Here is a 16290-nt window from a genome sequence, read left to right on the forward strand (position 1 = left end):
TAGTGCTCACTCTTGTGATTTGTTTTTGCCCCCTTTGCTATAGTACATACTTCTATTTGGGCCAGTTGTGGCTATTTTGAATATAAAATACAACAATTTTCCCATACATGACATAATAAATGATATATCTTGTTAGCATTGATGATTTTCATACATTACTTCGTCCATAGATCACAATTACTTGCAGTTTAGGGATCATTTTTGTGAAAAATAGTTTTCCCTATTCTGTACATAATAGGGTATATGGCGGCCATTTTGAATATCAATACAATTAATATTTTTTCTAAAATCGTTTTTTCAGATTATTTCACTCCTACAACACAATTACATACATTTTGTAGCCAGTCTGCTGGCAATTTTATGATTTTCATGGGTGATTTGCATATTTTGGCAGCCATATTGGATTTTGCCAATTTGCGGAAAATGCTCAAGGTTACACGAGTGGCATCATTCAGATTCGTAATCAGCACCCTCGAATTGACAAGAAACCATGAAAAAATATTGTATATATGAAAAAACAAGGTTATGCCTCTTCTATCCTGGACTATTTCCAGCACGTGGAGATTTCGAAGAAAAAAAATGCATAATGACGTCATCATACAGGAGAGTACGGGGGGCTGGGGACGGGCTGAACATTCATTTTTTTTTTCGAAAAGGGCATTTTGTAATTATACTATAATAATATAGCTTTTTAGTAATTGTCATGAATTATTATGAATTATCTTTTCCACACCTTGCATTTTCTTCCAATAAAATGTTATTGAGCATCAATATTATGTTCAACCTTAGTATGAAAGAATAATTCATGTCGAATATGTCTCGCACGCTTAGCTCCCTCGGACATAATGTAAAGTTGCAGTGCAATAATCTACCGATATCATCTATTACATCTAGAGAGTTCAGACAACTGTGTTACTACAGTTACAGTCACAGTATATTCTTTTTTCTTTCACGCTTACCGGACAAAGTGACATTCATAATGGACCACACGCCGTTATAAAGGGCTCGGATTGAAACTAGAGGCCTATTTGTAAGAGTTGCTATATACGTGAGCGTCTAATAATTCGGGGGCCATTTTATAAAACTGTTCGTAAGTTAAGAGCGACTTTAAAGAACGACTAGTGAACCTTTCGTTAAACCATCGTCAATGAATATATACCATTTACCACAAAAAAATGATCACCAGTCGTCTTACGAACATCTTTGAGAAACACCCACCTGGACCTATAAAAAAAAGTACCTTTAGATTTCTCTGTGTTAAAAATGGACAGGTGTTCATTGAACTTGACCTGCAAATCGAGCATTATGGATGTTCTTGTATACCCTGAAATATAGGCCTGTAATGATAGATACCATCGAGAAAACAATAAAATCTTTCAGCGGGAACGGGAAAGAAAGTCTCGATGGAATTGAATTTTTACAATTTTGATTCGAAAAAAGGTTTTTGTTACGATTTTCCTTCGAAGACGTCATGATCGATCAGGCACAGTATTTAAAAATACTAAGCAAAGTTTAAGCTCGGTAATTTCGTCACTTTTTGTAAAGGTATACATACCTTATTTTCATATGTTCTTATGTTCTTTTCCCTCTCTCTTTATTATCAAAAACGATTTTCAATGATTTCGTTTTGACAGTCAGAATGTTTATAAATCCATCAATAATAACATAAAGACATAATCCATGTTGGTTTGTCATATTATTATTAGCATGATTAATTAAGAGTGTACTCCGAGTTTTATCATATAGACATTAATATCTCCATGGTGTCATGCAGCATTAAGCCACTCTGTCCTGTAAACTGATTAGACTTGATATTGATCTATTGCCATGAATGCCAGGTAAAATTGGATTAACGTCATTGCATAACAATACAGGCATATGAAGGACACGGTAGTGTAATCGTAAAACCATGGCGGAAAAAAATGGCTCGCTCTCTCACTCTCTCTCTCTCTTTGGACAAAACAACTTATCGATTTTCCCCACATCGATTTTTGTCTAGAATAAAATGGTGCATGACTTCTATCTTTTCTGAACATGCTGACGTGGGTCTATTGTTCACTATTCTTGAGGGAAATAATAGTCCTATCCATAGCTCTTCTCAGAACCATCGTTTTGACTATGTCATTTTTGTTGGGTCAGAAAGCAACACATAAAGAAGGGAAGAATTTGAGTATTGTTAATTTGTAATGTAGAATTCTTGTAAAACCTAAGAAAGAAAAGGTTTCTATATCACCCCCACCCCAATTGGCAGATGGTGGTGGGGGGGGGGGGTAAAACCAAATCTAAATGAAGAGGAGAGAGAGAGGGGGGTCTTGGGTATAAAGATAGAATGAAGAGATAAAGATACCAAGTGAGGTAGGCACTTGAGTGAGGCAAATAATCTTCATGGGAAAACTTCCGAACAATTTGCGAAACATTCAGGACTAAGATAAGTTCAAGACTTTTCTAAAAAGCCTTTATTTAAGATGTAATGAACTCAGTGCCCAACATTCTTCAACTTCTTCCTTATTTTATTTCTTAGTTTTCTTTGTTTATATTGTTTGCACTCTAAAAGAACTGATTGTTTATATAATTATTTATAACAATAATAATAATAATACTATCATTATTATTTTTTTATTATTATTATTGTTGTTGTTGTTGTTGTTATTATTATTTTTATTATTATTATACGACCAATTTAGTTAAATTTTTTTGTCCCCGGCGTTCCAATGGTTGATATTTCTTATCTTGTATTGTTTAGACTGAAATGTATTGTTTCTTGTAATTTTCTTTGCCGAATAAATAATAATAACAATAATAATAATAACCTACATCTTAAAAGGAATAAAGCCTGAAGCAATTATCGCAGAAGCAAACGTCGTGTCACCGTTAGACCAATTAGATATAAAAACAAAATAGGTATACACTAGCTGAAATCAGACAAGATGGTAACCGGGTTTCTCAATTGCGATATAATAAGAGCAAATTGGTCGGTAGACGAATTAGTTGTAGATGAACTGGGATTGGACCATGTTGGATGAAACCAAATAGGAAAGTGGGAAGTTGGTGTAGATCATAGGGATACAGGCCCTATTGGCAATTATTTATCGAAGGAGAAATATTGGACAAATGATGGCGCTCTTCAGAAAATTACTCCAAAGCCCAATTTGGTGATGGCCTGTAATTGCATTCACCATCACCATCCATTACTTTCTCAATCTTCTTTATTTCTACATCACGGGGTTATTCCACTAAATAAACATCCCTATGCAGTTTTAATTTGTTTTAGGAAATCTTTGTTTCATCAATTTATGTTTTCATCATAATAAGTAGCAATCGCATTCTAATTAACCGAAGTCTATTTACATCTATGCTTCAACACATTTACAGGTACATTGTAAAGCAAGAATATTTTATTTTTGTTTATTTGATTGCTCGTCTGTTTGTTTGGGAGACTATGCAAGTACCTGGGAGGAGGGGTGATCTGTACAGATGTATTATGTGTCTTTTTATACAAGCTTAAAAACCGGCATAGGCGAACTGTAACATGGTGTAGGGGGGGGGGGGCATAATGACTTGTCACCTTTATTGTTTTAACCACACACCCCCATTTCTCTATCTCTTTCTTACTCTCAGGTTTCGTTCATTCTACACGGTCGGATCCAGCATCCCTCAATAGGAGGGGGGGGGGGGTGGAAAAAAACATTTACCCCGATAGGCTGCTAACCTCTGACCAGTGAGTGATAGTTGATTGGACAACATTTTATATAAAAATGTTTAATGCTCCTTTGCTCTTTTTAAAATCGTTAATATTTCCTTTATTTTGAGCAGTGTTATTACGTTGTTATTTCTACCCATTACTCTAAATGATCGAATGCATTAATTTTAAAATCTTACTCACCACGCTCGCTCGCAATGATATTAAATTTATAAAGTTTTTATTTGAATGCATTTTAATACTGTCATAATTGTAGTAACACCCAACAAAAGGTGCTATTGGACACTACTGATCCATCAACTACCAAAAACTCGCTTGCTCGCTTGGCTCAGACGCATAATTATATGCATTCGTCGCAAAAGTAATGCAGTTCGTGTTAAAACAAAATATCGATAGAGGAACACATTTCTTGAAACAACCACAATCTTATCACAAAGAGATATCATATTATTCACATTTTGTATGAACCCTATCCCCCCCCCTCTCCCCCTTTCTCTCTCTCTGTCTGTCTTGAAAACAAAAATTATGTGGAGTGCCCAATTTTTCCGTGGAAATATCGGCATGATATTTTGATATCACCCCTCACTACTATAGTATTCGGATAGGATTTATGCCACTGATTTATGTATTATCTTGCACTTCTGAGAGGGCGCTATAACATTTCCATCTCTGTGCCGTATTTATCATGTTTCTTGTCGAGGCCCTGTCGGCTGCTTTCCGAGCGAACATGGCGAAGCAAGGGAGAGAGCCAAGCCTAATTCGCTTCGCGAATTAGGAAAATCCCTCGCTTCGCTCGGGAAGCAGCCGCTAGGGCCTCGACAAGAGGCTATATTTATCCTGGATCTCGAAACGAGAAATAAAATACATTATTCAGTGTGTAGACCCTATATAATAGCACTTGTTTCCTCGAGTGTTTTGTTCATTGACTTTTTGTCATCGTTTTGTCTATTTTATTAACGCATCCTTTATTGCCTTCATTCTGGATATTGTAAGAAATAAAACAAAAAAACCTAACAATGCTGGTTTCAGTGGGTCTGGTTGATATGTTTTCTAATATTGGACAAATTGCCATATTTAAAAAATTCGTATATTCCGGGTACTTTGCCATACTGACAGGTTATGTCACACAAACAGTCTGTATTTCAGTAAACAAAGATTAATGATTTATATGATCTATTTTAGGATGCTTTATGTTTCAATTGAAATGATCTGCTCATGCCATAAACCAGTTCGGAGTTACCTCATGGGCAATTTTGGTCAAATGACCTTTAATTTCTTTCATTATGATAGGCAGGTTTCAAAGCAAGATATTATGTAAGCATGCCTTACATAGCAGGATGCGGAAATTGCATAGACCTGTTGACTGAAATAGCACACAGTGAACACTGAAGGTATTTGTTACATTTCTGCTATGAATTAATTAGTATGTTGTTATCAATGTACTTGGCCAACTGTAAAATACCATGCAGCTAATGGACGCATATTGTTTGTTTGTTTTTTGTGTGTGGATCTATATAATGAAAAACCCAATTCAAAAGAATATATGAATAATCAAAACATCAAAGTTGGTACTTATCTCATTGAATATTAAACCGCCATGTCACTTTAAATAGTATAAATGACCTTCTTCTGAATGGAACTCCAAACTGGCTTATCACTTTTCTATAAAAAGAAACAACAGTTATATACCCCGCCGATACCCCGTATCAGTCTTTATACTGAAGGAATGGTGCTCCCGACCGTGCTCATGGAAAAAAAATTGCTGGTCGGTCCTGTTTTACTGGAATATTTTTAATGGATACGACACTTAATCAACAGTATATTTTCAGACTGCATGTGAACAAAATCATTTGAAAGAAAAGCTTGTTCTTCGATCATGAAAGAAACTGGACTTGCTATCTGCATGTATAAGTATATGATCTTATTATTGGGCTCTTTAAAAAAATATGCTGCTCACTATATTATCATTTTTTCTTGTGGGGTCGGCCCCCGGGGAAGCCACTTCCATTGACGAGTGGATACCATGTGCGAACATGGGGTCTCGAAAAGCACCTTAAACACGTATTTTCCATTTTCTGAAAAAAATGCACCCCTTAACAAGTAATGGCGTGTAAAATCGTACCCTTAACGAGTATTGGAAACAAAACGATACTCTTGGCAAGCATTCCCTGAATTGACCCCCTAAACAAGTCGTCGCGGTTTTACCTTTACCTGATTGGGTCGAGTACAGCCCCACCTCCCACATCTCGCGCAAATTCGTACTTTAAACAGTTTTTTTGTGTGTTGAATATTTGGACAAAAAGTACATCCTTTATAAAACATTTTAGTCTTAATTTTTTACACCCTCGCATATTTGTCCCTAAACACGTAGCTCTCCTAGCGAAAATAGATACCCTTTTTCATTATTTTAGTGTTTTTGACACCCTTATTACGTTACGTACGTAACGTGCCCTATCTTGAAAAGACATCCATTTTACGTGGTTTTTTTTGGTCGCGCATGGTATCCACTCGTCAATGTAAGTGCCCCCCCCCCCCCCGGGGGGTCGGCCTGTGCATTAAAATGGATCAAGATATGTACATATAGCATGGGAGTGATTAGACCAAAAGCTTCGGTCCTGTTATGTTGGTTGGAACTCCGTTGGCTCCACTCAAAAATACAGAGACCGAAGTTCTAGCTCGATTTGTACAGGGACTCAATGGCCATATATTTATGTATTAAGTTCGGATAAAACAGGGAAGTGAAATTGGGCGACAGCCGAAGTAAATCACTGTTTTTCATCTTTTAAGATTATTTTTCCCCGTTTTGGTGCATTTCAGGCCAAAACGGAATAATAATCTTTATTTTGGTCCAGTTACTTTTATATATATTTATGAAATAAAGACAAAAATCGATGAGCCCCGTCGGGGGGATTTTGCATTGTTTACCCCCTAATGGTGGCTGCACGATAGCGAGCCGTCTGTGTACGAGGAGAAATTAAAAAAAAAATGTTTAAAAAACTCCTCGAAACAGACGGCTGCCATGCTGTCTAGGGAGTGATAATTTCTGGTGGACAAAGTAATGGGGAAGGACTTCATAGGAAAGTATCTTTGAGAATAAAGTAGGCATTAAACCCGGTGTTTTTAATTCTACCCCGGGATTCTACTATATTATGGTATTCAATAGGCTACAGTAGTACCGGTATATCCACGAGACAAAACAGAGTTATCATCTCGAGCTAGCTCGACGTACGGTCTCTGCGGATATTTACACATTACGCTGATCAAGCATAAAACTTGATAAAACAATGAGGACGCATCTGTAGTTGAGAGGGTTAACTCTATTTCTTAGGTGTAGTACGTGCGCTCTGCTGGAAAGCAGCAGGTGCGTTTCGCACTTTGAGAGTGTTCAGTGTTTGTGAATATTTGGTGTGTTAGTAGCCCCTAGCCAAAACCTGGAGTAAATTTTGAAATGAATATTGACCAATTTTATGTTACGGTCTTATCTTATAACTAACAAAATTGGTAAATACACCATCGTGAATATATTCATTGAATGATTTTGATATTTATTTTGCCTGATATATATTCTGTATCATTTTGATATTGTGAAATAGAATTAATGTTAAGTTATCCTAAACCAAAATAAGTAAAAATAAAGTAAATTAATTAATTAATAAATTAAATTAATAGATGTAAATAAACAAATGAACATTTAAATGTAAATAAATTAAGAAAGAAAAGAAAGAAAGAGAGATAAAAAGAGAAACAAAAACACAAAAATGGACTCTGCCTGGTAGATGATGATGATGCTGATGATGATTATGATGATTATGATTATGATGATGATGATGATGATGATGATGGTGGTGGTGGTGGTGGTGGTGATGATGATGATGATGGTGGTGGTGGTGGTGGTGGTGATGATGATGATGATGGTGGTGGTGATAGGGATGCCTGGTCGGGATGATGATGATGATGAAAGACAAAGAAGTAGAAGAAAATATGAAAAATAGGCCCTTATATTTCCTGCAGATTTTAATTCTGTGATAAATTCGACTCAATTATCTTCCCCTGGCTCTCTCCACCCATGGACCTATACTATTCTGACTAGTAGGTCCATGCTCCACCTAAGTGAATGCAATCAGCGCATAACTTTACCCAGCTTGTAAGCCATACCATATTTCACTAAGGTCAATATTCTCCTTAGACTTGAGGATTTATTTTCAGAATCTCATAAAGATTTATTTAAAAAAAAGTCTTAAAATCGTTTGTATTTTGGGATTTATTTTAATAGGGCTTGTCATTGTATATCACAATGTGTTATTACACATAGCGTCCATCATGTCCATTCCAGGGAAGCGTTTCATGAAAGGACTTGTCGGACGTTTTATCCGACAAGTCCCATTTTATCCGACAGTTACCATAGTAACAGTACCTCTCAGCCAATCAACATCAGAGAAAGATGTCAGATCTGACAACTTGTCGGATGAAAATGTTGATGAAACACTCCCCAGGCCCTGCACACATTTTCACGGGGGGGGGGGTGGCATAGGCCATTAAATGCAGGGGCGGTTAAAAGGGATGAATTTCATTATCAAAAGAAATATGAAGTAGCGAAAGGGACAAATCATATTTTGAAAGGGATGATGCGATTACAGGATATACACTAACCTTGCAGGAGAACATGAAGGAAGCATTTGAACTCCAAATAAAGAAACCGGATGCTCATCGTGCATGAAAAGGCTTTTTTAAGGACAAATTATTTGATGAAGAACAGGCATCTATCAGGAGGCAAGTGGGCACTCGTTAACACATAAAACGGGTCCTTCTCAAGTAAAAGGGACACAGAACACGTTCGTGAGGGGCACTGATACGAGAAAGGGCACTTACAAGAAGGCAAGAAGGCAATTGCTATACATAAAACAGTTCCTCCTCAGGTGAAAAGGGCACAGTGCACGTTCGTAAAGGGTCATTTTTTTGGCGTAAAAAAGGGCACTATTTGAGTGCTTCAAAAAGTGGGGGAGGGGCTGGGGAGAACTGGGCCCCACCCATGGGCGGCGGAAGCCAAAAATTTTAGGGGGACGCAGAAAAAAAAATTGACAAATTGACAAATTTAAGGGGGGACCATCCCCCCCCCCACCTAAAATTTGGAGGGGGACACGTCCCCCCCGTCCCCCCGCTTCCGCCGCCTATGGCCCCACCCCCCCCCCCCCCCGGATCGCGCCTCATAGAATGTGTGATTTTGAACTTAATCGTAAGATTGATTTTGCGTTCATTTAATAATTGCTGTGAAAAAGGTAGCTTTTGTAGTTCTTTTAGGGAGAGGAGGAGGGGTAATCAACCCCCGGAATTATACTACCACCTGCATGCACTCTCGGAACTTATCTCACCCCCCCTTGAATCTCCCATGCACAATTATTGACACCACTCATCCTCACAAGCTGCGGTGCGCTTTTCATTTTGTGAGTGTGCTACCGAATGAGCATGTTGAATTGAATTTGTTATCCATCTTGTTCAAGCAAGCTCTTTATTATTTGACGCGACAGGTGAATTGACGGGAGTTTGTTTGCTCAAATTCTCCAAATATAAACAGAGAAGAAAAAAACTTTCTAATGACGTCTTCTCGAATTGGAACTATGGTAAGATATGGCCACCTTATTCTCATCTCATGACAGATGTAGAATCAGCACTTATTTGATAATATTTGGATGCTTAATTTTCCTGTCCTCTCTGAGTTTGGCTGGTTGTGAAATTCACCGAACTCGCACTCCGCGAGTCGCCAGGGCTAACGCGAAGGCGTACCCGGGATCTGATGCCGCAGGGACCAAGGCGTTCGGCGACAGTGAACAACCGGGGTCGGACGCTGGAGTTGGAAAAGACGAATTAGGAGAAGAGACAGATGACTTTTTAAAACAAGATACGTATTCTCAAACGGAGGCGTGGATCTATGCATTGTCAGCAACCGTTCTCGTGGGTCTAAGTGGCATATTTCCTTTATTTTTGCCAATTGAGATTGATCCATCATCTCATGATGAGAGAGGTAAATATTTGGTCTTAAATCTAGTCTTACTACAACATTATTAGAGTTAAAGTCTACAAGTGATGTAGTCTACTCTTTGATAGTAATCTGGGATAAAATGAGTGCACATTTATTTGATTTTGAGTTTATAACTATAAGGAATCTTTAGTCTACATGTGCATGTCTACTCTGTACATGTAGCTGTAGTGTTGATGTACTTTTAGTTTGAATCTTTGTGTGACATGTTCAGTAAGGTGCTCCTTTTTTTAAAATCATGGTGTATGGCATGATGGTTTGTTTGCTGATTGTTGACAAACTACATGTAGAAATTAAGTGAAACTGAATGAGGCTTCAGAGATAAGACATATTGCAGTTTAAAAAAAGTTGTTTTACTTTTACTTTTAGTTCAAATTCTGATCCTCGACTAGGATGGGGTGGGGGAATGAGTTTTCTACATGTAACTTGTCAAAAAATATTGACATTGTGAATCATGTTTATATTTTTTGGAGATTTTGGTACCTTTTTCATCGTAACCCTATTCTTTAAAACAATATTTTACCTCAAATTATCATTACAGGAGCAGCCAAATTTAATTGTATTCTAAGCTTTGCTGTTGGAGGCCTGCTTGGTGATGTCTTCATTCATCTACTGCCAGAAGCTTGGGCTCATATTGATCAAAGTAAGTCTTTAAAGACTTGGCATCAACATGTGCACTAAGAACATTTGCCTATGTAGATGTAAGACCCAAACCGGGGGGGGGGGGGGGCACTCACATATAACAGCAGTACTGGGAATGTGTGGTCCTTAAAGGGATGGTCCGGGCTGAAATCATTTATAGCTTAATAAATAGAGTAGAATTCACTGAGCAAAATGCCAAAAATTTCATCAAAATCGGATAACAAATAACAAAGTTATTGAATTTTAAAATTTAGCAATATTTGGGGAAAACAGTCGTCATGAATATTCATTAGGTGGGCTGATGATGTCACATCTCCACTTGTTCTTTTGTATTTTATTATATGAAATGAGGTTTATTCAATTTTTTTCCTCCAAGAAGTAGAAAAATTGGAATGACAACTGATGTAGTGCATTAGATATTTATTGCTGCAACTTATTTCATTATAAGGGAGACATATTATTCACACAAGTATGAAATAATGAAAAAATGATGATTTTATGTAATAACATAAGAAAACGGAAAGTGGAGATGTGACATCATCAGCCCACCTAATGAATATTCATGACGACTGTTTTCACAAAATATTGCTAAACTTTAAACTTCAATAACTTTATTATTTGTTATCCGATTTTGATGAAATTTTCGGCATTTTGCTCAGTGAATTCTACTCTATGTATTAAGATATAAATATTTTCAGCCCGGACCATCCCTTAAAGTTAAGACCCCCATTTTTACGTCTTGCCAGCCGTTCCCATGCTTTTTCACCCTATTCACTGACACTGACCAACCCATTCTCCCCTGTTCCTAAAGTACAAATTTGAAATTGCTCGTTCTGTAAGCCCTCAAAACATCAAATGATCCTGATCCTACGCGCTGCAGTTCGGCAGTGATCAATAGATGTCACTATTGCTGATGTGCACAAAATTTATCCACGATTTTAGATTATCAGTCCTCAAGACCTCATTTCATACAGTACAATATCAGTTCCCAACCACTCCCATTTGCAGAGTTCAATCTCATTCTTGAGCACCTAGTTTCATAAGCAACTTCTGTTCTTAAGGGTATGGTTGTGGAATTAGGGCCTCACACCTTACAATATACAGTTTACCATTTTTTTTCCTGAGAACCCTCGACCACCAAAATGTGATTCTTTTTTGCAGGCATTATACAGGTATATCAGGTAGGTGTTTCATAAAGCTATCCGTAAGATGCAAATGCCTTTATGCACAACTGGTAACCCTTTCTCATGCCAGATTTAGGTATTTAATTGAGTTAGGACCCAAGGTTTATCTGCAAGACCTACAAGATGAGATATTAATCGCCCATTCAGAAAGCTCTACATGTACATATGTACAGTAATGTAGAATAATGTGTGTATCATACGGTATAATATACGGTAATTACCATCGAATAAATACTCGGGTGCAATTTGTTGTAAGCTCAGTGATACATGTAAACAACATGGTTTCACAGAGCAGTTGAAACTACAAGTTCACCTTGTTGATCTCATTTTTAGATCGTGATGTACAGTGTATGTGTACTTTGGCCCCATAAGGGCTACATGTATCATTGTGCAGTCTGGTACTACACACTATGCTGTTCACAAGATTTGTGAAATAGGGCCCCATTGGCATTGTTATAAAAAACAGCTTGGTGAAATCAAGTATGCTTGTTAATGACATTTCCTTATCATATTTGCTTTGTCTGCATATTTTTGTATATTTTATACTCTTATGTCCCAACTCCAACTTTACCTACAGGCTGCATAATATGCATGTGTGTATTCACTATTCACTGCGTTTCTTACATAGTGGTTCTTCAAATAGACATGAAGTCCTGGTCCTGGACATCGTTATTTAGACCCACTAAAGCTTACAACACTTGCACTAATAATTTGACTTGAGGTCTATTTGATAAATCTGTAGGTTGAATGATCAATAGAATGAAAGGAAACGTTATCAAATAGATATTATAAATGTCAAACTTCTACATGTAAGAGCAATCTTTGTACCCAGAAGAAAAAAAGTCTTACCCTTTTTTATCATATGTACATGTACGTCTGACCAGGTATCTGTTTGCAATAAGATTGTACAATTCCAAAAATCAAGCACCACTTGATTTTTAAATTTCAACCAGTCCAGTCCAAGCATTTTTTTTTACTTTCATGTGATCTCACATACTGTAACAAAGTCCCCACCCCTCCCTTTTTTACCAAATTATACCTCAACAGTACCACTGCAAGTTTATTTTCCCAGGTAGAGCCTACATCATACATACATGTCTGCTGTAGTAATCACAGAATTAATCAATAATCACTCCATATTTTGCATGACATGAAAATACTGTACTCCTGGCCTGGGGTCTGTTGCATAAAAGAAAATCTTTGGCAATTTTTGCCAGAGTTATTTAATGTGAGTGTCAATGGCATAATTTTTTTTTTTGGGGGGGGCAGAGTTTTCATTTATTTGCCAGAGTATTATTTTATGGCAAATGTTTTGCAAGAGGCCCTTGGTATAATAGATGTACACATTTACATTTATGTTACAGTCACACCAAAGTTGACTCCAGACTGATCAAAGCTGTTATTGCATCATTTCAAATTGCATATCATTGGTCGATCTAGAGTTAGTTTCGTTGGTGTTACTGTGGCATCAAAGGAAAAGTCCACACCTAACATTAGATTGCTTTAAAAAAAATGAGAAAAAAATTACAATTTAGGCCTGTGTGTCTGACAAAAATCCATCGAAGAATAACAGAATTATGGATTTTTAAAGTTTTCATTTTGCGAGCAGCTGCCCCATAATACTCTGTAAGTCGTCATACATGTATGTATTTATATTTGAGCTCATGTGCTGTGAAAGTGTGTGCGTCTGCATACAAAATTATTAGTAAAGGCCCTGCAATTGTAACTCAAGTCACTTGATACATGTTATAATGACCTAACGTCTATAACTCTGAGAAGTGAAGAAAAATTTGACAAATTTTAAAATAAAGTCATTACGAAACAAACTGCACCTGTAAGCAAAGAAAGTTCTCTACTACTAATATGAGGAATATAGGCCTACTTAGGGTGTGTCCACTCTCCTATATCAGTTTCCAAATTAAAACAGCAACATGAATCATGACTGAACACAGGAATACAAAACACGGATTTAATGAGAAACAAATTTAACAAAGGGTGTGTTCACTGTCCTCCATTCCCCATCGTAAAAGTAAAAAATCTAATCATGATTCGCAGGAAAATCTAAACGTCGAAAAAGATGTGTTTGTAAACGCAATCAGCTCAGATTTTATGACCTTCAGCATCGCGAATTCATGCGACCATTGAACATGATTGAGTTTTGAAACATCTTCAAATTTGCTCTCGCAATGGAAGCCTACACAAGCAGGTGCCATAAATAACCTTTCTTGTGATGGGTCAAACTGCGCACTAAAGCTTCACTAACGACATTTACATGTAAAGACGATCAACAAATAATCAGCTTTATGTTTTTGGCACTGTACAGTGCACCGCTGATCGTGTTTGTGTTCTGTTATTGAATTTTCTATCATGATTCATGTATGTTGCTGTTTAGATTTGAAAATCAACATTGAACACACCCATACAGGTACATTTACTTGTTTACACACAAAAAAAGAGTTGCACAGGATGGAGGGGGCCCTACTCATCACGGTTTATTTCCAATTCGACTATTGCCAATTCATCCAAATGCCAACTTGTCTACTATCATTTGGTCTACCATCAGTTCATCCACTCACCACATGGTCTACTCTCATTTAGTCTAATAACCAGTTGGTCCAATAGCCATTTAATCCATATACCATTTGATTTGGTCTAGTTAAACTAAAGTGTTAATTGTGCAAAATGAAGGAAAAGAAAATAGGTATCAGACCAACTGGTTATTAGACGAAATGGTAATAGACGAACTGGTGATTAGACAAAGTGATGATTCGACCAAATGGTGTTAGACGAAATGATGATGGACGGAATAGCATTAGACTAAATGAAGGTAGACCATGTGGTGAATGGACAAGTTGGCAGTAGACGAATTGGCAATTTTACCCTCATCACAGGCTCAGCCAGCCACAGGATATTTTGTGTACAACCTTTGGGAAAGGATGGGGGGCTCTGATAGGTAAATAAAATACAATGCACTACACGTGTGTATATTGGCACCACTTTACTGTACTGCATTGAGCATGGTACAGCATTATAATGGACAGCAATGTTATGAATCCACATCTGGTTCACACTGATATGTAGTTGATCGATAAGCAGTGCGGTCATTATATATGCCACATATTGACCCCTGGTATGCAGGGGGTCAGCAACATGTACATCCCATCTGCCAATTACATCCAACCTTGAATTTGGTTACAGAACAGTCAGGAGGAAAGCAAAGTTACATGTATCTGGGAAGGGGGGGGGGGGTAACGGCATATTATACATGTACAGTGTACGTATGTACTGTGGTTTCTAAGTATGAAAAATATTCATGAGTGCAAATTGCAGTGGAGATTTTTTGAAAAAAAAGTAAGGACTTTTAGAAAAAAAGAGTAAGGTGTTAAAATTTTGGAGACTGAATGATTTTGGTATTTATAACACATGTTTTCCATATACTGTCTCCAGCCTGCAGTTTATACACTTGAGCTCATTCTCAAACGGGTAAACAAGGCTGCCGTATAATTAGTGGGTTGTACAAAATCAGGGAATACAGAGTAAAGTGCTCACTGCTTTGCTGTGATGTGTTCATGATATTGAAGTAATTTACAACTAGTAGATTTAAAGTACAAATTGCATACAAAATCTATCTAACAATTGATGAAAGATCGTGAATCATACAATGTGCAGCTTGACTGGGCCCATCTACATAATTCACTGGGGAGTGCTTTTAATTTGAAGCAGCAAAAGTGATGGCAAATTTTACTACGCTCACATCACTTTTAAAGGATATACTTGAAAGCTTTCCTCATTTTCCACACATTTTCATCATAATGGTCACTTTACTCACATGAGACATGAAACCAATTCCTTATTTCCATTTTCATTTTTAGTGAGAACACAAGTTTGTGTAAAATCAAAATGAGACAAAAGTGTAGTGTATGCATGTATATAGGTAGTTCATCATGTTGATATTAATCCTTTACAATGTATCTTTCCCAGCAATGTTTTTTTTTTTTTTTTTTTAATTCTATTTGAATAGGCACTTGTTTGTGATTTGTGATGAATCAATCATATTTCATGAAACATTATATAGTGACTGCCAATTAAAGTAAATCCATAATTTATCAAATTTTTATGACACTTTCATTGTTTATAATCTTTTATTTTACCCCTCCCCCCAAAAATAATAAATAAATAAATAGATAAAAAATGAATAAATGAATTAATGAATTAATTATTAATTGATAAATTAACTAATTAATTAAAATTAAATGAAAGGTATATTATAGAGATTCTAAATTGTATATCATTGTTATTAAACATAAAAATCTTTTTGTTTTTGTTTTAGATGATTACAATGGACACATCAAAGTGGGTTTATGGGTCATCTTTGGGATGATCCTCTTTCTGTCTATAGAGAAGATATTTGGTGAAGAAGAGGGAGATCCATGTCCAGCGGAAGAAGAATCAAATGGAGAAATCAAGTCAGAAATCCATCATGATGACAAGGTATGGTACCGGTATTAAATATGAAGGAAAGCATTGAAAGGGTTAAAAGATGTGTTATAACTCGACTTCTATGGAAATAAGACTTTAACAAATATTTGGAATATACTTTTATCAATCATACTGTAACTCCACTTGCATTACGGTGTGATATTGCAGCACAAATGTGAAATATAAAAAGGGTGCAAAAATATGCATTATGCAATGCTAGTGAAAGGGGCATGAGGGACACTCAAGAGTGC

The 16290-nt window shown here is 36.6% G+C and overlaps 1 protein-coding gene across 2 annotated transcripts in view; it reads left to right on the plus strand.

Annotated features, from left to right (window-relative positions):
* Positions 1-9189: 9189 nt before the first annotated feature.
* LOC129273662 (zinc transporter ZIP13-like) overlaps positions 9190-16290 on the plus strand; it is a 37676-nt gene continuing 30575 nt past the window's right edge. The window contains exons 1-3 of one of the 2 annotated variants that reach the window (XR_010295362.1): positions 9190-9719; positions 10276-10377; positions 15891-16051. Coding sequence is in view for 1 of the 2 variants with exons in the window: in XM_064107970.1 (XP_063964040.1) it covers positions 9326-9719; positions 10276-10377; positions 15891-16051 (657 nt within the window). In the remaining variant the exon portion in view is untranslated. The remainder of the gene's footprint in view (positions 9720-10275; positions 10378-15890; positions 16052-16290) is intronic. The other variant, XM_064107970.1, reaches the window with a different exon arrangement.

The sequence above is a fragment of the Lytechinus pictus genome, chromosome 12, assembly GCF_037042905.1.
Source record: "Lytechinus pictus isolate F3 Inbred chromosome 12, Lp3.0, whole genome shotgun sequence".
Lineage (NCBI taxonomy): Eukaryota > Metazoa > Echinodermata > Echinoidea > Temnopleuroida > Toxopneustidae > Lytechinus > Lytechinus pictus.